The sequence below is a fragment of the Falco naumanni genome, chromosome 3, assembly GCF_017639655.2.
Source record: "Falco naumanni isolate bFalNau1 chromosome 3, bFalNau1.pat, whole genome shotgun sequence".
NCBI classification, from domain to species: domain Eukaryota; kingdom Metazoa; phylum Chordata; class Aves; order Falconiformes; family Falconidae; genus Falco; species Falco naumanni.
In genome coordinates, this window is record NC_054056.1 from 17700020 (window position 1) to 17721914 (window position 21895).

Genomic DNA, 21895 nt, shown 5'->3' on the forward strand with positions numbered 1-21895 from the left:
AAATTTCAGGGAAAACAGTGACAGAAACCTGTGTTGGAACTAAGTGCCTGGTCAATGCCTCCAAGTAACAGCATCCATGACGTCCAGACAGACTGTGAGGGGACAGATGGATCCAAGAATTAAATTAGGGAATGAAGTAAGTAAAAGTCATGGAGAAACAGAGACCTCTGAGTTCTGGAGAGTATATTTTAAACGTACCCAATTTCTGGTTTTGTGGCTCAGAAAGAACAGAGCCCAGGTTTTGTCACAGCAGTTATAGGGCTGCAAAGGGAAGGAGAGAGCCAGCAACAGAACTCCTTCCTGGCATCTTCTGTGTGGGAGCAGTGGCCAGACGTTTTCAGTTTCAGACCAGGGCTCCGTGAGAGTGACAAAGCGAGGGGACTTTTGTGGCCGAGAAGGAAAGCCATGACAACACCATACAGGAAGCAATTCCATTTTAATAGTCTCCAAAGTGTCACAGTTCAAAAGGAAGAAGAATAGGGTAAGAGCACGAATATGCAGCCAATACCAACAGCAGCAGTGTGGTAAGCTTCTCAATATTGCTTTTTGGTATTTCACAGGGAAAAACATTGAGCCTCATATTTCTCATCTGTAAGTTCTTGGGGGCTTTGGGGAGAAGGAAACTGACACTTACTAGGTTGTCTGAGAATCACAGTTTACAGTTACTCAATGTCTTCTGGTCCCACAGGATGAGGCAGAGGTATAATTGATTTCTACTCTGTATCTCTGGGAAGAGCTTTCCTCATATCTACGGCAAAAGAAAATAATGCTATTATAAAAGACAGTCATTGCACAAAGCCACATTAAGTGAATTCTCTATTACATTAAGATCATTTTTCAAGAAGATTTCCTAGAATATCTTGAGTGGCAAGTGACCTATAACGATCATCAAGTCCAACTCCATGCTCCTCACGGGACTACCCGAAACTAAACCATATGACCAAAAGCATCATCCAGTTTCTCCCTGAGCTCTTGGACAGGTTTCGTGCCCTGACCGAACGCCCTTTCAGTGGATTTTTCCTAACATCCAACCTGAACTTCCCCTGACACAGCTTCATTCCGTTTCCTGCAATCAAGTTTCATAACTGATGTACTCTTCACTAGGAAAAGCTATCTAAAGCAGTATACAGAATCCCATTCATCAACAACTATCTGAACTTGTTTCATGTTAAAAAACCCACACAAACAGGCCCAGGAACCCTCAACACAAGAACCTTTCTGTTCAACTTAAGGCACAACAACCACTTACCGTAAGCATCTTCATCCGGCTTTCCACTGCTAGCAGAGTAGCGCTCCGATACTGTCCGGTACACATGGTAGCCGAGCTGCTTATACGTATTTACTGCAACCCGATCTGATACTCTCACAAAGAGATCGACGAAAAATCCACCCTTTCTTTGGAAACATAAACCCCAAAAAACTGCCACAGTAAGGAACAGCAGGTGAATGTATTGCTAAATAACCCGTAACTTGTAATCCAACCAAGAGCAGGTCTGAGGATGTCATACGCTAATCAAACACCTTTCACACTGCAGTAACAGATGCAGTCCTTTCCCAAGGGACAAATCCGGTATAAGCTCAAGTTTTATTCTAATTTTGTCACATAACCATTCTTTTATACCAGCCCATGGGTTCAGAATTATGAACAGAAAGAACAGGGCAAGCTAAGCACTCACACAGGTCTCATATACACGTAAGAAATCTTTTTTTAAAAAAAATATATCTAAAAATCCACATTTTTGGTTGCATTGGCTTAGGGACTGCCTCCTTCAACGTGTGTGGCAGGGGGCAGTGGCGGAACGTGTCACAAAGTTTAGCTGCCTAGCACAAGGCAGCCCTTCTCCTCACAAGGCAAATGCTTCAAAACGTACAATTTTCCCATTTTACCAATTACAATGGGGTTGCCCTGCCACCGTGAGTTCAGGACATTTCCCTGTGGGTTCATTTGATGCTCAATTCAATTTTCAGCAGGTACAAGCAGCCAAGCATGACAAAGAAAGTAAGCTAAGGTACTGTCTACCATACAGAACTGGTTCCAAGGATGCCTGCAGGAATTGCAAAAAGCCCATGATTACTGAACGAGCACGCTGGAGGCCCTACAGGAAAGTGTTGACATTCCATGAAACTCTCTTGCTGTCAAGACAAGGACCTTTTTTAATACAGTATCTCTATTGGAATTCAGGCTACATCCTACTCATTCTGGCAAGTTAGCTTTCATAGAAATCCTGAGATCTTACACTGCCACACGACGTTTTCAGTCTTATTCTCCAATTACAGGGAATCCTCAGCGAATCAGAACACTACTTAAAGCAAAATTCTGTGTCTCTTTCATGCAAATCAAATACCTAAGCCATGCCAGTTGAAAGATTACTTTTAGAAGATTAAAGATAAGCATGGTACTCACTTTTCTGAAATTTCTCCCAGTAGTTCCATCAATTTAGCAGCCAAACCCAGCCATTGAAATTCTGGTGCAACAGAGAGAGGAGTAACATGTCGATGCCACTCTTCCCCAGCCGCAGAGCCTTCCGCTTTACCCAGTACTGCGAACGTACAGAGCATCAGAGCAGTAAGGAGCACCTTGGGAATAATGCACCACACGCAGCCACGTGACTTTTCAAAAACCCAAGCAGTCTACAAACAAACGTTGCAATGATTGTGGTAAAGGCTTAAGCAGCGATTCTACGCTATTACTCAGTGATTCAGCAGCCACCAAGTTTCATTTTGATGCGGTATTACGGTTTTTTTCTTGGTTGGCGTAAGTAAGTAAATGGATCTCCACAAATTCATTGTCTGAGGCATGACTTCCAAATGCAAGTTTTAAGCAATTCTCGTGAGTTTTTAACTGAGTGGAATTCACGACTGAAGGAATGGAGGGCTAGAAGCCCAAAACTCACTCACCATCCCAGCAATTACTGAAGACTCTTTGTGACTATGGGGGAATAGAGCTTGGGAAGCTTTGACAATGTGGCAAGAGAAAGCAAAGGCCCTGGCAACACTGGATGTTTAAGGAAAAATAAAAAACAAAAGCAGGGATGGGTGTGTGTTCTTCATAGCTCCTCTCCTTTCTACACAGAGCCAAGCTACTGTACCTCATTAATGAATATGCAGACTTCCGCAGGGCACACTTATAAACATCAGGCACTGCTAAATAAGCAACTGATGCGGTGGGTACAGAGAAACCTTCCGTACAGCAAACGCTTTAAGCTTTACTGTTAAACACTTCATTTCCTGGGTCCCCACAAAGACTCTCATTCTGTGCCCACCTTACCAAACCCCCCAAAAGAAGGGAAAAAAACCAATTGGAAGGAACAAATACATACATATATATATACACACACACGCGCGCGCGCGCGTAAAAACACGGCGAATTTCTGTAATTAAAAAAAATTAGGAAAGGATGCAATCATCCAAGTAATGATGAATTAACTGATGTGCTGCATCAGACAGTCTTGTCGAACTCATGCTGGTGAAACTGAGCTCACACCAGCCGGTTTACTGAAATACTTGTCTTAGCATACATATACTTGAATCAAAATGACATTCGGCTATAGGGTGAGTGCAAGAAAATATATTTTGCACACTACAGCAAGAGACCTGCAAAGGGCCACGGTATAATATGCTTCAAAAGAGTCCGAGGTACAAGAAATTCAGCCTCATGGGCTGTTGGCTCAAACACGCTGGTGGAACACTCTGTATAACTGGCCATACGCACGGTTTACACAGGGTTTTGTATGCAATGTGCATGTTTAACTAGGTATTTATGGTTTAAGACTTGTTTTAGCTCCTAAGGCAGGCAGCCAACAAAGATGTTTTCAAGAGTTAACAAGGAACAGAAATTAAAGGAGTTGCTGGTTTTAAGAAGCTGACTCATCATTGTTTTGAAAAATGGCACCATATGGATCACTGTTAATGCGCTTGTAGACAAAGCGAAAGACCTGGGGTGGTAGGTGGCTGTGCAACTCTGTCTTAATCTTCTGAGGGTAGGTATCTTCTGTCAGTTGCTGCCGGGTGTCATCAACAAAAAGAAACAGGCTATATTCTTCTGGATTGTCCACTTTAAACTCTTCAGCACAAAGCTGACATACATCTGCGGTAGTGATACAGGATCTTACTAGTAAGGTCTTTCCTGTACATCCACTGTTAAGTTCCTGGAATGCAACACGAAGGCAGTTCTGTAGAATGAGAAAACAGACATCAGAAACGAAACCTCCAAACCTCATCCTCTGAAAACAGAAAGCTCAGCAGCAAACAGCAAGCCTCTCTATACTCTAGTTGTGAAACACACACCAGTGATTCCTGTACATTACAGCCACCTTGTGAATTGCTGTTGGTGGTAAGACTGTGGCAGGCATAACAGAAATTCATAAGCTGACATCCTCCTTTCCTTGGCTCACATTCTAACCCTGCAATTACGAATGAACAGGTAACAGTCTTAAAGCCCCATTGAAAATACCAGTGGTTTTAACGGGACTTGGTGTTTGGCCTTACTAGGAAACTAAATGCTGTGAAGCAAAATAAACATCAGAGGCAGCATGCTCAAGAGATGATGCTGCAACTGCTGGGTCAATACTATAGAAGAGAAGCTTCACGCAATATGTTCGTCAGAAGGAAAAAGAAAAAAACCCAGCCCTCTGGCAGCAACTCACAAGGGTGTTGATCCACAGGTTGCTGCACGATAAACCGTTCATACTCTTTATGCTGCAGCATGCAAAAGGCAATCCATTTTCATGCAGGACATTTTCATCACGTTAACCGATGGCAATTTGGTGTCTGAGCCTGATGTAACCAAATTTCATGTAACAGGCTTAGACGGAGGCAGAAACAAAATTTACTCTGCAACATTAAAGTAAATCCGTATGATCATGAAGCAAAAGCTGGATCTTTTTTCTCTGTTGAAATTCACACATGTGCACAACTGATAACATAGATGAATTCTAAACAAGCCCTACAAGGAAACGCAGTTCTACCTTTCAAAAATTATTTAAAAAGTAAAATAGAAAGCAACTGGAAAGAACCCCACCCAACCACAAAACACTTGGACACATAAGCAAAGCAGCCTGCCGTCACGTGGTTTTTTGCAAAGAAATTAACTGCAATTACAAACTAAAAGCAGCAAAATGAAAGGAGATGGAAAAAATGACAGTAATAAAGACCTGTTTATTTACTGAGCTGGTACTTATGTTTGTATGCTGAATAAATTAAGCATGCTAAATCACAATAGTAAAAATTTACGTTTCCTAAGAACAAGCTGTTAAAAGCTAAGACTGAGGAGAATGCTCATATGACTTGAGTTCCAAAGAGCACTCTGGGTTTTTAATAAACTTTTCATAGCTTGCAGACTGAAACACTGGAACTTTGCAACAGCTTTTAAACCATTAGGACTGAGCAGAACTAATCCATTTTTGTTAGCCGGTGTGAAGAAATAAATAAAAAAATAAATAAAATAAAATCAGCTCTAAATAAGACAAAGCACACTACAGTTTCAATTTCTAACATAGTTAACACACAGAAGACCTGTGTTTCGATGCTTCTAGATCAACAGGATTGCTTCAAGAAGAGGTTGAGGTTTGTGCAAATGCCTGTAACTCATATACTAAGTATCAAAATTCTTTATGCAGTATCAGCAAGTTGTATTTCATCAGCATCAAAATACCAGATTTTTTGCTTTTCCATGCTTTTGAGGGAGGGAGGATGAGGATGAAGGTCTTTCCAGGACCCAAAAGCTGGTGGTAAGGCTGTGAAACAGCACCACAGACGTGCGGTGACCACATCCTGGTTCAATGTGGGAGAGATGAGTTGAGCTGAAGCTGTGTCACACATTCATTGTAGGGAAGGTGCGTCATTTCAGGACTGCAGATGTGGAGAAAGAAGATGGAAAACTGGCATTCTGGGCAGGCAGCAAAGTGCTTGATTTTGTGCCAAGCATAGCCTGGAAGTGGAGCGATCTTACTGATTTAAGGCTCTCTTTGAAAGAGTCAACAAAAGGAGCAGCCCCTGGACACACGTGGTGCCAGCTCTTCCCGTGCTCCCCTGCATCTTCCAGCATCCAGCACGGCGTCCAGCTGTACAGGTAGCTTGGCTGAAGTTCAGTTGCTGAGGAAGAGAAGGTGAAACTGAATACAAGATCCTGCTGAAAAAAATCTCTGTCATTTAGTCATCCTGCAGAAAGAGGAAAGGTGATTAATTTTCCTATTAAGTGTAATATTTTGCTAGAAAGAACAAAGACTCAAGCTACTTGAATGTGACACCTAACTACAGGTAAGCAGAATATAAAATGGATCCCAGTAAGATGGACTAGCTTTGTGCACTGGCCATAGTTTGGAATTTCTGTTTGTCAGCTCTTCTCTTCCTACGAGAGGCAACTTGTGGGAGCCTGCTGCTTTTCCCAGCTCCTTCCCGTTCAGTCATGTGCTGTGGTTGTTTGCATGGACACTGATAAAGCAGAAGGAGCCGCAACTGAAAGGTTTAATTACCTCCTGATGACCCCATACCTTCATTTCTCAAGCTCTTAGCTACATCATAACTTATGGACGGTTGTCGTTAGCCTCTCCAGCAACTTTGCACTGTGGTATGAACTGTAAACAACCGGACACAAAGGAGTAAATTCTTTCTTCTCGATTCCATCATCCTCCTTGCTTCAGTCTGCAAACTGATGCATCTGGACAGACAACAGCACGCCTATCTATGTAACAATCTTCCTATATGAAAGGCATACAGACCTGGTTTTAAAAGATGAAGTAATCCCGACTGTTTTGTTATTCTTCACTTGGAGTTACTGCCCTACTCTGAAAGAGCAATAAGAAATGGGAGGGGGGAGAAAAAAAACCACAAAACAAACCACAAACATGAAGACATCTACAGTATAGAACTCTACTCCTTGCTTAAACTTTAAAATTGTAGGCAAGCTTTTCTCCCACGTCTCCTCTCTATTACCCACGGTAAGCCACCAATCGCCACTGGGGAGTTGTGCCGATTTATACCACTGGAAATCTGGGTTTGTTCTTTTTAGCAGCAAAGCATACAAAGAAGCTGAATCTAAAATAAGATTTGGTCTGTCCTCGCTCTGCACGACTTAAATACAAAGGACAGTGGGAAAGCTCCATTATTTAGTGTTTCCTTTATACCATCATAACCACACTCTGTTATGAAGTGGAAAGACTTTGAAACAGAGGCAAATTTGCCAGCCGTCTTCTCAGCACTGCTTCACACCACTCGTGGCCCCAAGGAAATCATTATGAATCATACTTCTCAAATGGAGATTTCCAACAAAACAACCATCCCCTGGTTTGTTTTTTTTTTTCTTTTCAGCCCAAAGCTCTACCTGAAAATCATCAACTGAAGGTATTGTTCTGTTAGTTGTCCTCCTCTTGTGTTCAGGAGGCAACGTGTACAGCTCTCCAGACTTCACCTTTATTACGCGAGTGGAGAACAAATTATAGCCACAACAGAGTGGCTGATGTACAAAAGGAGCTGCAGGTCACAAAGGAAAAGGAGTCTCAACAGGAGGCAACAGTCCTCAGCAACCAGGAGAAACAAAAGACAGGCTATCATTTATTTCTCTTGCTCTTTAAGTAAACTATTTGAGTGGGAGTGTTCGATTAAGAGGCAGGTCTATTTGTGGAGTCATTCAGAGATGCAGTCTATGCTCACAGTAGTGTTTTCTGTATTACCGACAGCATCCTCTCCGCTTTCAGCTCTGCAACAAGTTCAATACTTGGAAGACACGCAAGACCCACCAGACAAATTGGACAATACATTTACATTTGAACCGCACAACCCCAAAGCACTAAACAATTTTTCCTGCACCATATAGTTTAGCTAGTTGCCACAGACAGGGCCAGCCAATAGATAACAACTTTTGCTACACTAAAAACAACACAACTTAACAGTCCAGTAAATACTTCTGCCTTTCAAGTGTGTTAATGATCTCCAGCTTCACATCTCAAGTATTTTCTGTCCTAAGATTCCTGAACAATGCACCCTGCACACAAGGCAGGGAACGGACTAGTACTGAACCGGAGGAAACCTGGCACAGTTCTGTCATGCATATCGACATGTAAAAGGATACAGCAATTTCAGCAACCCAAGAGATAGCAGAAATGGGACATATACACATATACTTAAAACTCACAGCTGAGCTTGGTCACAAGAACCTTTGAAACTTCCTCATAAACTGGTAAGTTCTGGGGCCTACCAAGGGCTTGCAGAATACCTCTTTGTTAAAACCACCACTGTGAAAACAAAGGAGGGAGATTTCCTTGCCTCTAGCAGACTTCAGCCATCGTTCAAGAGCGCCTTAAGAAACATATTCCTAGGCCTCATAAAAATACTCTGTGAGAAGCAAGTATTGGGCATAAGCAAGGATCATTAAGGGGGACAACATTCTCCAAAGCACTTTCCCCAGAGGGGCAGAGCATCCCCCCAGAAGTTTTTACAAAGCACCTAACCCGGGTCCCATTCCGGGTCTCACAACTCAATGAACGCTGCAGACCCACACATACTCTCAGGACTTTTTCAGGCACAGAAGGATAACCACATTTGGCACCTGCACAGCGTACGTTTGCTTGCTAAGACATGATGCCTCCTCCTTCTTGGCTGAAAACAACAAACTCCTTCCTAAGGCATTATGTACGTCAGTAGATTCCCAGGTCACTTGGGCCTGTAACTCTGCAAGCTAACCAGCCTTCTCTTATTTTAAGGTGGAAATAATTACGAGGTTCTCTTGTTACACTACCGACATCGTTGACTATAGGGCTCCGTCAAAAGGGTTTCTACTCAAACGAGGTGAGGAAGAATCCCCCTTCCCCAGTCCGCCACTCAGTTCTAATAAAAATAAGTTGATTATCTTCTCCATGCAGCAAAGATGGATCCAGCAATTCCATCATGTATTCAGTTTCAGTATCCAGCTCCAGCATATCACCCTGGGCTAGCACATATGTCAACACAGGCAAGAAGTCATCGGCCCCATACAGCCTCCCTGGCTCGAAAAGAACACAGGCAGCGATAGACAAATCACACCCTTTTACCAGTTTCGGTGTTTGAAAGGAAAGCGTTATTTTGCTGCCTTTACTGACCAGTACGTTTGTATTACTCTAGAGCCTCTCGTTACAGATGTGCAGCAAAGAGAACATCATCTGACACTTGGTGGGCAGCATCCAGTTTCATCCTGTATTTCTAACGAGCACAAATTGGATGATGCAGACCTTGAGGCACGCAAGGGAATTTAAAGACTGGGCTCACCTTGGCGTCAGCTCAACTGGTGACCTCACAAAAGTCAGCCATGCCAGTCTGGCCTGACCTTCACCCGCACTTCTGTCAGTGGCTAAGAGATAATGGGCATTTTCTTTATACATGCAGGGACGACATCCCCTTTCTGGAAGGATCCAGCCACAAGTACCAGTTTCCGAGTCTGAAACCCAGCAGAGAAGCCTGCATATAAAAGCGTACTAGATTTTACATGAAAACTCTGCACATCTCCTCGACAGAGCATGGTTAGAAACACCAGTGAGCAAAGCCCCATGTAATTCCCAACCAGCTGGTGAAGCATCACTGGTAATGGCAGCACGCAAGTTAACACACAGAGGCTCTGCTGTACCTAGGTCTGTCTGTGTTCCTTTTACTTTTATTGAATTTAAACTTTCTCTTTAGAAAACGCTACGTGGCTAGATCTCTGGGTCTGGCCAAACTGTGCTCATTGCAGAAGTGGTGTGATGGTCACTTGAAACATCAAGATCGGGAGCCAATTTAAACTGTGGTGAAACTCCAGAGGACTGAAGGGCTGATATTGAAAGTCAGACCAGCTAAGGCATACCCTCCAGGTATTACACTATTATCTGGCTGAGACTGCAGGACAAAGCAGGTACCGGAGCTGGCTTGATGTCATGGTTTAAAACTTCATGCAACAAAAGCAAGACAACCCAAGGACCATTTGCTGCATCTTAGCCCAAGCCCCTCAGTACAACTGTTCACCAGCAGCCTCTCAGTATTTTTCTTTTGCATGTTGGAAATACCTTACTCAATGTGATAATACAGTATGGAGAAAAAAAAAAAAAAGTTTACAGCACTTTGGGCAAAGATTCCTATACCCATTTTAAAATGCAGGATTTTGCACAGAAATAAGCCAGGTCTACGGTCCTGCCCAAATCTTGCCAAAGTGCCTGGGGGTCTTTTACAGCCACAAGCTTTCACCATTCACCTCAAATCTCAAAAGCAAGCAAGCATCCTGATCGGCGCAGGGCCCAGCTGCAGATTCAGTGCTCGAAAGCAAACTGCCAGCCACCTGCAGCAGCTTATGCTTAGGGAAAAAAAAATCTCCCACTACCACCGGCATTGCTTCACCTTAGCTCGTGACCTACCACGGCAGTGTATAAGATGTCAGGCAACAGAGCTGCACCTATGAATCCATGCTGTCCAGCACAGCTTTTTAATTGTGCCACTGCCTAATCAAGCAGGTCTTAACTGGTCTGTGGTTTCATTTAACCATCTATCTTTCAAGGTCACTTTTGGACTCTTGCTACAGCGTAGAAATAGATGTTATTTCTCTTGCAAAAACACAAAGAAAGTGTCCAAATGAGAACATTCAGAGGCACAGCAAGCCAAAAATACTGGATCAGGGGCTGCTTTCCTCCAGCCATTAACACAGAGCCCTCGCAGCTATCATATTGCATACACACTGCAGAATTACTATAGCTAAATACTGGGTGTATCCTTTATTACAATTTCCAGGAAAACACTAATTTAGAACCAGCATCAAGTTCTAGGCTTACAGGACAGCCTTTCTGACAGCCAACTTCAAAAGCCTACTGTTAAGCAAAGCTGGTGATTGTTTGGTTTTTTTTTAAGGTGCTTCACAACTCTGCTTCACACTGAATTTGTAAGATGTGCTGCCAGATGCACAGGTATTAGGAAGGAAGAAGAGAGGAAGAAGGCCTCTCAAAAGGGCAAGGAGATGCTACAAGAGCTCCAGGAGAGGAGACACATCTGCAGAATCAGGTGGTCTGATTTCCTCCACCAAAACAGAACCCCAGGTTTAGAAAAACAGTGAACTTGAACCACAAGAAGCACCATACCTGAGTTATTCTCCGTAACAGTATAAATCAATTTGCAAACTCTCAGCAGCAGCATGACTTTCTTTTCAGGTGAATACATTTTCTCCGTGGTCACGAACTTGACTTTAATCTTTTCAACATCCACAAAGTCTGGTGTTGGAACAAACACACCCAGTTCCTGAGGATTCCTCTGCCGCACCACCTGAAGGTTTTCCTTTAGTTGTTTCCAAGATCCATCTGCAGTATGAAACTCTTTCAACATCGCTTCAATATGGCTCTTCAATAGCTTCAGAATGCACTTATGCATGGCCTTCTCCAGGACAACATCTGCAACGGGAAAACACAAGCTGAGCCGACTTCCTCCTCTACAGCAGAGCCAGTAGTAATATAACCATTCCCAAGAGACACTGTAGAGCAAGACCTACTTGCTAAAGCTTAGTTATTATAGAAGCCTGGGTCTCCAGATGTTTGTTAACAAGGAAACAAAAGGCAGAAAAGAATCTGTATTCCATTTTCATTTCTGACAACGCGGTAAATAAATAAAAAAACAAACCACAAAGGCAGACTACAAACTGTCACAACAACAACAAAAAAAGAACCTAACCCAAAACCAAAGCAGTAAGCAACCAAGCAGCGGCTCCAGTTAACTTTTTCTTCTGTTGGCCAGAAGTCTCCCAGTTGTATTTTACTTTGAGCGTAGACTCCCAAACTTGAAGCATAACACAGTCAAAACCATAACTTTTGTCTGCTTTGGCACGAAAGCCCATCCTTTTTTGCATGGTTTCCATCAGAAACTATAACATGGTCTCACAAAACTTGGCTCAGCATTAAGATCTTTATGATGCTGGACAGATTAGACATTAAACAATAAATGAAAACCAAGCTGTGTTTATCCAGCTTCACATTTCATCATGTAAGCTTATATACAGCTTTGTCATCAAGTTTGAAGTTCTTTGTTTGGCAACAGTGTGCACCTGGCACATGTTTTTTTTTATTCTTGTTTTACTCAAGTTTTTCTTTACCAGTCATTCTCCATTTCCAAGGTATGGAACACATCAACAGAGAACGCTCTTTGGTAAATATTTTCTTTGAAAACCTTTACTTTATAAGTCAGTTTCCTCAGCGTCCCTATGACAACATAGCTTACATTAATAAGCAGCTTATATCCATTATTTGTACCACACTGAACCACCACAAGCACAATAGAAACTAAGGATCCTTCAGCCTGACCACAGCACAAACACCCTGGTGATGGGGCAAGACCAGAGCCTAGACTAGGCAGATGTATTAGGGCAGCACAGGGACCAAAAGGAGAAAGAGGAGAGGCCGTGTCACTATTATGTGATCATGGTTTTTTTAATAATCATTTATATATTATTTTATACATATATATGATCACACGTTTGTACAGGCTAGCAGTGGACATCCCTGCTGCTAGTGGCAACTCAAAGTTTCGCTAAACCTCATGCCCTTTCCAGGTTCTTTGCCTGTTCTTAGGTGTTTCTCCTAGACCACAGTCTCTTTTTTCTCCCCTCGGCCTGCCCTTTTTGAGGGTGTTTTTTTCTGGAAATTGCAGGCTATTCCTAATGCTTGGGGTTTACACACACACGCTCCCCTCCAAATAAACATTACCTACTACTTTTGTTTTATTGCTTTTGCTTTATGCTTTCATTTATTTTATCCTTGTGTTCAACCATTTTTCCTTTCGTGCCTTCAGACTGCTCTTTCCCATACAAACACGCCCTTCACTCACTCCTTACCTTATGGTGTCTTTGCTTCACATGCAGCATTTATTCTGTACTTGTCTGGCACACAATTCCCAAATGTCCAACACTATTGGGAGCTCCCATCTCCCCTGTCCCAATTCTGCTGGGGCTTTGGTAACTTCTCTTGCTATTTTCCCCTTCCGAGATCCCGACAGAGGTGGCAAAGCCATGTCTGCTTCATTCCCAGATGTTTCAATCTAGGTGCTCTCTCACAGAGCCTGCAAAAAGGTGGAAAGAGTGAATGTGAGGAGCAGCACTTGCCCTCTGATTTTCTGTCTACAGCCACCAGTAAAGGCATAACCAGTCTGACACATGGTCTTGATAGCCTGTCACACGGCGTGAAGGGCAGATCTAGCTTCCCACCAGACCAGAGCCACCAATTATACATAACAAGTGGCAACATTTCAAATGACTGATCTTGGTAGAGCCACACAATCACCACTGACAGCACTACCAAACCCAGCCAGGAAAGCAGAAGCATCACCCTTCTGCACAGTGGCAGAAACTGCCTCTCCCTGCTATCAGAGCCATCCTCAGGGCTCACAGGGCAGAAATTTTTCCTCCAAGAAAAATGGACAAATCTCACCCATTGGTACGTTCGCTAGCTGAATTTCTAGAGGGTACACATAGTTCTTTGATAGCTTCACTGATTTTTTTTTTAATTTTTTTTTTTTTACAATTCAGCTTGCTTACTTTATTTATACTGCCTGTTGAGTTTCTTTAAAAAGCGAAAACACCAAATGCTTTGCTTGTAAGCAGAACACCTCTGCAGTTTGCATACTAAGTGCCTGGTCTCATTTAAGTCAAAATTAAAGCAGTTGGTGCCACCAAGTATTGGATTAAAGAACTCTCTATGCCCATGTTAACTCCCACAGGCTTCCACTGGACATGGCTAGTTAGCATCAGCCATCCTTCGTCTCGATGAAGCGGGGTCATCACCACATTTGGTCACAGGAGGCTCAATAAACTGTAAAGAGTTCAGCACAGATCCTCAGAGCCCTTGGCCCGAAAACAAGGGAGCACCTAGCTTGGGATGGGACATCGGAAAACTCAGCACGCTTCTCCGATCCTCTTTATAGGCTCCAGCCCGGCTGGTTCAGCTGCTGCCCGCAGCGTCAGCACAGAGGGAGCTGCAGAAGCTGTCCTTCCCCAGAGGCTACAGGAACTGGACACGGCAGGCAGGGAAAACTCCTCCACAGAGACCCAGTCCCTGGTTGGGGCCAGGCTTGTTACTTGTAGGCAAGAAGTAGAAGCCTCAAGCCTTCTGCCCTCAACCCTCGCTCAGTGCTGCTCCCACAGCTTCCCGTGCAGATGAGCGGCGCAGGAGGCATTATTTCACATTTGCAGTTTGTCACGGGCTCTAAAAGCAGTGCCTGCAAATTGCTCCGAAATGTACTTGATCACACTCCACATTTACTCTAAAAACTTAAATTTGAAGCAGCACAGAGAAACAGAGCGGATAACTCACATGGCTGTGCTCAAAGCTCTGAACAGGGTCTAAATACTTATTGCTGAAGGCTGTTCCTAATGGTTTCTGTGCTGTTAAGGCGATCAGGTAAATAAAAATAGGACAGGGTATTTAGTAAAGCATCCTTCAGTGCTGTCCAGTGACTATGCTATAGCTAATAGGAAACAAATGAAATAAAGGACATAGGCTCTCTTTGGAATCACAGCTGTAACTGCCTTGGCCCCGTAACGGCAGACCGAGAGAGACTGTCATTTTAACGCAGCATGTTTGCACAGAATTAGCCAGCAAATGAGGAGGTGACTAAGACTAAGATATGACAGTGTGTCTGATGTGGTTTCTGTTTTAAAAAACAAAACAACAACAAAAAAAAAAAAATCACAACCAAAAAAGCCCACCAAACCAAATAAAAAAAACCCTACCCCAAAACAACACACAGCCTTTTATTCTCCCTTGTGAATTCTTGGAATAGGCATAAGAACCACAGAGTTCTGCCCTCAAACTGAAAGTGGCAAATTCTAGCAAGCTGAAGTGGCCAACAACACAGCAAGATTGGTAAACACTGGACTTATTTCTCAATGGTCAATAAACGTCCCTATGTATCCTAATTAATAGGATACCTATAGAAACGTTTAGATTATTATTAAAGCCTGGAAGGACAGCATTTCTAGTAATCTGGGTCTTAGACCAATATTCAGTGTCAGAAGACACCTATAAGCATGCTTGGGATCAAACCATCCAGCTGTTTATCCTTTCTACTGAACTGCTGCTACTGCTGCCTTTCAGAGAAAGGTGTTTCTGGGTATGATTCTCCAAATCAATTCCCATCCAGCAGTTTTCACTGATTAAATACAAAAAAAGTATAGGAGGGTCCCCCAGGCAAGTTAGCATCAAAGTTCTGAACTGAGGACTGATCCGTTGCATTAACATCTCTGTATATTCCCCAAATCCAAACTGGCAACAAAAATTCCTGTTACTTTGGCATACACAAAGTGTTTTCAGCTGTTATCCCAGGTTACTTAATACTCTCAAGCCAAAAATAGACACTCTTCAGGTTTCACAGGTGTGGGTTTTTGTAGTAGCATAGGGATGTGGCGATGTGGAAGAGCACATGTTGCGACGGAAACGTAGGAACTAAGTAGAAAACTGCCCACGAAGGGGCTGGCTCTGTTACTAGTATGTAAGTGCTTGTGTCTTTCAAGAAACTGCCATTTTGCCTTCCTCTCCATGAGAGTCTGACACGTTGTTTGACACGTGTTTGGTTTGGACACGTCATGAGCCGCAACAGGTTTTTTTTGTTTGTTTGTTTTGTTTTTTAATTGAGTATCATTTTTGCTGAGCACCATGTAGTGTTCCTGAAGTGATACTTATCATTAGCCTCTGGCCTCAAAATGGGAACTGGAAATGCTTTGATAAATGAATTGTAAAGGCAAGCCAGCTCGTTTCGTCATGACTTGTGGAAACACATCTGTATCCCGTGCTGACACACTATTTTGTGCTGTAAACCACACAAGTCTGTATCTAGAGAGGACAATATATTAGTCATCACCAGTGTCCTCACACAGCCTCTTTACAACCCTCGCTGCCTGAAACTGCAGGCGTGCTCTTGCCTTTTCCAGGCTTCAGTTTACCTGTTACCCACTACTGTTGCTCCACTGAGATTACCTGTCAAACTCCAGCCCCTAGATTTACATACAAGCCCTGATCATCACCTACGATAGAAAAAGCATCCATCCATAAAAGAAGGGCTCAGTAAGAGACTGAATGAGCCTGAAAACCATCAAAAAAAGGCACAGTCCTGTACAAGTAACGTTGCCTGGGAGGCTGAAAGCAGAAGGCTGCTTTAGAACACCACAGGGTGTGGTGTGTACGTGCAGAATACACGACTACGCTGCATTTGCTTTCTTACAGTTCTTCCTAATATCTTGGACATGTATAGACTGGCATGACTGATACGGATCTATTTCAAGACACCTCATGTCAGGATGGCCAAGCGTCCAGCTCTTGGTGCAGGTTTACAGTGACACATGCCTCACCCCTTGTGCAGACAAGGGCATCTCCTCCAAAGAAGCAAGGCTCAAAAATCAAGACCTCACACAACCTATATGCCTTGGTAATCTGCACAACCCTGAGAAGAAATGTAGGACTGAGGCAGGCGATGCATAGATGGTGGTGTCGGAGGCTGAACAACTAGGGAAGAAAGGTCTCCAGGGTAAACCTCCTCTCACTTTACCTGCCTAAAACATGCCAATGAATGACAGAACTATCTGTGCTAGGTCTGTTCTGCTTTGTTCAGCTGTGGGTTCATTAAAACTCACGTTATGGCAGTGAGGTGAATACCTATCTTTTCTTAAAGAAGAGGTAATAAAGGGGCAGGGAGTAAGTCACAAAGCAAGCCAAAGGGATGGCTGGGAAAGGGAAAACCAAATCCTCTGCTCAGCACTTTTACCGCTGCTTCTTACTTGCCCTATCTGCCTGCTCCTATAGCAAAAGGAGTGGCAGTGAGGGACACATCAGTCAGCCTCAACTCAACATGAAAAGACACTAGGATGAACCACAGGGTAGGCGAATGGGACACCAAAACAGATTGTACAAACACCTAAAAAGTAACACAGCACTAGAAAACAGTCACCATTCATTTCCCGCCCCCCCCAAGAGCCAGTAGTGGCATACCATTCTAATTCCTTTAAGAGAATAACTGGATCAGTGAAGAAGAGGGAAGCAGGGGATGGGCTGTATCCTAACCTTTTCAGGACCCATAACCCTATTCCATGAAACTTTCCTATAAGCAAACAAGGGAAATACTGTCATGCTGTAATTACCATAAGGCGGGTGGCTTGAGCGGGTTCATAAAATACTGCACTTGGAGCCCAGTTCTCGACGGCTGACTGTCAAACAAGACAGGTATTTGAACAGGGGTCAGCCCTGGTCTTTAGTCTGCTGAGTATCTTCATTCAAAATTTGGATGACAGAGCTGAGACTTCAAATACAAAATCTGCACGTGACATCACAGCAGGGGTGGGAGAAGGGCAGCTCCAGTCCTCCGCAGACCAGGTTTAATTAGTAAGTGGGAAATGGGCCTAAAGCTAACGTGACAGAATCTCATGAGAACAAAAGTATAACATTGCCTCTCGGCAAGAGGAATACAAAAGCAAAAGCGCTGCTCAAAGCAGCCTCGCCGGAGCAGCCAGCAGAGTGACCCAGCGGGGGCCGGGCTGCGCCCCTGCACACCGCGGCTCTGCCCGGCCGCAGACCCCAGCCCCTGCCACAGGGCACGGACTGCTGGCCAGGGACCAGCACAGCCTCTCCAAGCCTCCTTCAACACCCAACGTTTAAGAATCCGTTACAGATCAGACATACCGAAGCAAAGAACAGACAGTATTGTTTAGGTGCCTTCCCACACAACCAGTTAATACCTTATGGCCAAATTACCGAAGCAGCCAGTCGTTTCTTGGGCTGGGCCCAGGCTTGGGCATTGAGACCAAAGCTGTTCAGGTGTCCACCCTGCCTGGGGGAACAGCGACAGTCGGCTTGATTCCCTTCTGTTCACAGACAAGAAAAGACGATGTACTATTACCATTAGATTGCAACACTACCAGAATCGTTCCCGGTTTGTATTGAAGTACAACATTAAGTCATAACACAACACATTAAAAAAGCAGAGGAGAGATTTATGTATAGCCAACTTGCAACTAACTGATAAATTAACTGAAATGTATTTATCAGGTATGCATTAACACACACAAAGTAAAGATAGTAAGATGATAGTTTAGGCTTAAAGCTCAAGTCAGTGGAGCCTTCCCTGGAGAGAAGCTCTTTCCTCCAACCACCTTGTCCCATTTGTCAGCCTACCAGGGCTTAAAGATTTAAACATTGGGCAGCAAATTCAAAAACAGATAAGCCAGCATTGTAGCCAATTACTATTAATTTAATACAATGCATACTGCAAACAATTTAATCTAACACAGTCTGATTAGACCTTTTGTTATCTCAGCCCTTCGATAGCCCACCTTAGGTGCCAAAAAACAGATTGTCATGGTTTAATCCCAGCCAGCAACCAAACACCACCCAGCCACTTGCTCACCACCCCCCCCAGCCCCCACACACCCACCACCCAGAGGGGTAGGGAGGACAATCACAAAGGGTAGGGAGGACAATCACTAAGGCATGCAAAACTCGAGGGTTGAGATAAGAACCATAATTTATAACAGAATAAAGAGATAAGGACAACAGAAATAACAATAATAATAATTGGGATGGAAAGGTGGGGAAGAAAGGGTAAAATTCAAAGGAAGGGAAAAGGAAAGAAAAACACCCCACCAACACCAAGTGATGCACAGTACAACTGCTCACCACCCGCTGACCGATGCCCAGGCAGTCCCCACATCGATCTCCCTCCAGCTAACCCTCCAAGTTTCTATACCAAGCATGACGTCCCACAGAATACCTCTGGCTGGTTCAGGACAGCTGACCTGGCTGTGTCCCTTTCCAGTCTCTTGCCTCCCCCCAGCCCTCTGGCTGGCAGGGCCCAAGGAACTGAAAAGTCCTCGATTTAGTAAAAATATCACCCAGCAATAACTAAAAACATCAGTGCGGTTATCAGCGTTGTTCTCACATCATAACCAAAACACAGCATTTTACTAGCTCCTAAGAAGAAAATTAACTCCATCCCAGCTGAAACCAGGACAGTCAGCCTCCTAGGATTTAAAGATGCAATCAAAGTCAAGTTTTGCCGGAACAGCTGCTTGACTTCTAGTAGGAAAAGCCTATTCACTCAGCAGCTCTACTCCTGAAATGCAGCCATGCATGAGTCCTTGTTGCAATTTCAGAGGGACCAGGCAAAGACTTGCCTTGCAAAAGTACTGAGCATAAGAAACAGGAGCTTGTCTCATCTGCCAGTGTAACAGACTGCCGTCCTATGCCCTCTTCAAGAGTTTGTGGTGTTTAAAGCGCTCTGGATTCAGCCGTCCCTTGTTCCCATGAACCTCATAGCAGGCACACAGTGATGGAAAGACTATGAGAGCATCCATCCAAGAATGGCAGAACAGCATCTTACTGTGTCTGTCGGTTTCTGGAGTCACACGATTGGCAGCTTTATCCAAGTGCTGTTTAAACGGCTTGTGCTCTACATCCTACTGCTGCTCTCCTGTTACATCCATGGCATCGACGCTCAAATCTGAAAGCGGCGAGCAAGGAAAGCGGTCTATGAACACACAAGTGTTATGGCCTGTGGCAAGCTGAGGAAATGAAAAGACAGAATCTTTCAGCCAGCAGGGTAAGAACGTGCCAAACCAGGAAAGCGTGTACGTCTAGGGTCAAGTGACTGACAGGGAATAAAACGCACGGTGCAGCACACTAAATGGCCTTCCCAGGTATGGGGTTTGGTTTGGTGTCCCAGAAGGACCATTTCCAACTTCCAAGAAAGTGTTACCCTGAAAGGTAGACGCGCTTAAGGCAAAAAGCCAAAAGCAAAGCCCTCAAAGCCCAGAACCATTCTCAGGAACACAGGAGTTAAGCCTAAAATTGGTTGAAAGCTGCCTCTTACCTCTTCCCCCGCCACCTTCCCCCCTTCAACATCAGCACATTTCCTTGTGATCCCTTTTCACAAAAAAAAGATTGAGGCCTGTGGTATCAGCTTGGTATCGAAGCACCACGATGCGCTTGCTGGCTACACGCTCTCTTAGAAGGCCGACAGCTTCTCCACACAGAACAGCCAAGGCTTCCAGTCTCTCTGGCCTTCCCACGCCCTGTTAAACGTGAGGAAGGCAAAAACCGATAACATCTTGGAGGGTCAGGAGGAAGTCAAGATGCGCTACATTTAGAGCCCAACGCACTGCCCAAAGGAATTACAACAGACCAAGAGGCAGAAACGATCAGTAGACAGACAGGTGACATGCACGGCAGCAATACCCAGTCAGATTTGCAGGACTTCCAGTCACTTCATCCCGCAACTTTGTTTTGAATTTAGTTACAAGGTAAGCAGATTCTTAATGCTTGTTCTGCTTTTATAACTGCTGGAGAAAGGCTAACACGTAGCGTTGGCATTACAGTCAGAATTCAAGTACAAAAATCACGGCAAAGCTGTGCCTTGCCAAGTGACTTCCAAAGCAGGCTCTCGCGCCTTTCAACAGGACAGTCAAATCTGGAGTCCCAAGGGAACTCTGTGCCAGCTCTGTCAGTATGACTAAGCTCTCTGACAAAGTACACCGCCACGCAGAAACGTAAGTGGGTTTATACCTCAGGCTCATTTACAATCTAGAAAAATAATATTGCCCGACTGGACGTGCTGGTTTAAGCGCCCAGCAGGCCTGGCTGCGTAACCACGAGGGACCACCAATTCCTCCCCGGCTGCTGCCCAAGCAGCAGCGCAGCACTGGGAGCCTCGTGGGCCCTCGGCAAGTACAGAAGTTATCCCTCCGTGGTCAGCAGTCCGACTCACGAGCACAAGGCATATGTGGAAAAGTAACATCTAAACTGACCTTCACTTTCGCTCCCCTTGATTTGTCAACGTACAATTCCGGATGAACCTAGGTAAAAAGAAAAAACAAAAGAGCCCCGTTTCACTGGGAAGCAAATCCAAAGGCCTCTTCCCCTCGGCTGCTCTGGCCCAGGAGCTGACTGTCACGACACAGGATCAGCGAGACACCTGAGCTGCTGCCTCCCGACCCTCCCCGGTAGTTAAACGCTTGCCCTTTGCAATACTTTTTAGAGAAATCAGCAATCGGGGGCGAGCGGTGGGGATTCCACTGCCGGCTTGCTTTCCCTTCCCTTGCCCGCTCGCAGAGACGGGCAGAGGCTCCTGAGCCACCGCCCGAGACAGCGTTACCGCAGCCCCCAAGGCAGCCCCTGCGGCCCGCGGGGGGCGGCAGCCCCAGCCCGCTGCCACGGCCCGGCCGGCGCTGGGGGAAAGACAAAGCCCCGCGCAGCGCTGCGGCGGCTGCCCGGGCACCCGGAGGCGGCGGGGGGGGGGGCAGGGCTCCGCGGGCCGACCCCCCTCCCGGGCCCCGCCGCCGCAAGGGAGCACCGGGGCCGCCCCGCCGCCGCTCCTCGCCTCCCCGCTGAGGTAGCGGCGCAGCTCCGAGAAAAAAAAAAAAAAGGCAGCACCGTGAGCAGCCCGCTGATCACCGTCACTGCCGGGGAGACGAGAATCGCCGGCAGCCCCACCGGTCCCGGGCCGGGCCGCCTGCCCGCTTACCTCAGCCCGCCCGCCGCCACCAGGCGCTCCCTGCCGCGGCTGAGCGCCAGCCCGCCACGTCCCCTCCAGCCGGTCGCTGCCCGCCGGCCACGCCCGGGCTCGCCCACCGGCCCCCGGCCGCCCTCAGCCCGACCGCTCACCCAGCGCAGCGCTGCACGTCCCGGCCCGAAAGTCTTCCAGGCTCCCGGCGAAGGCCCCGCACTGCCACCACCGCTCCAGCACGCCGTGTGGGCCGGAAACGGGCCCGGGCCGTACGCGTAGCCCATATGTACAGCCCGTATGTACGCAGCCACAACCCCGGTCCCAGCCGTCAAGCCGATTCTGCACATGCGCCGCCCTTAGTTCGCATGGAGCGCTGCTGCCATCTAGCGACCAAAGATTGGAAACAGACCACGGGGCTCAAACGTGTGTCCTCCGCGCG

The 21895-nt window shown here is 45.4% G+C and overlaps 1 protein-coding gene and 1 long non-coding RNA gene across 3 annotated transcripts; both read right to left on the bottom strand.

The window, feature by feature from the left end:
* Positions 1–419: 419 nt before the first annotated feature.
* LOC121084502 (ras and Rab interactor 2-like) lies at positions 420–11354 on the bottom strand. The gene is made up of 5 exons (XM_040586031.1): positions 11070–11354; positions 6005–6093; positions 3936–4172; positions 2405–2540; positions 420–1395 (listed from the first exon to the last, which is right to left on the bottom strand). Exons 1-4 carry the CDS (start codon positions 11308–11310, stop codon positions 2433–2435), a joined length of 675 nt encoding a protein of 224 aa, XP_040441965.1. The 5' UTR covers positions 11311–11354; the 3' UTR covers positions 420–1395; positions 2405–2432.
* A 1642-nt stretch (positions 11355–12996) lies between these two features.
* Positions 12997–21895, bottom strand: LOC121084504. 2 transcript variants are annotated; one of them, XR_005826756.1, is made up of 5 exons: positions 21615–21895; positions 20759–20806; positions 19336–20026; positions 17696–17821; positions 12997–13032 (listed from the first exon to the last, which is right to left on the bottom strand). It is a non-coding gene; the product is annotated as an uncharacterized LOC121084504 (long non-coding RNA). The 2 variants fall into 2 exon arrangements; XR_005826757.1 differs by lacking the exon at positions 12997–13032 and adding an exon at positions 16932–17365.

Coding starts and splice junctions, on each gene's coding strand:
- LOC121084502 (XM_040586031.1), bottom strand. CDS start 11,310: ATGTTGAAAGAGTTTCATACTGCAGATGGATCTTGGAAACAACTAAAG. Junction 4,173..6,004: donor ACGGGAAGAGCTGGCACCAC/GTGTGTCCAGGG, acceptor CTCATTCTACAG/AACTGCCTTCGTGTTGCATT. Junction 2,541..3,935: donor ACAGCCACCTACCACCCCAG/GTCTTTCGCTTT, acceptor GTACGTTCGCAG/TACTGGGTAAAGCGGAAGGC.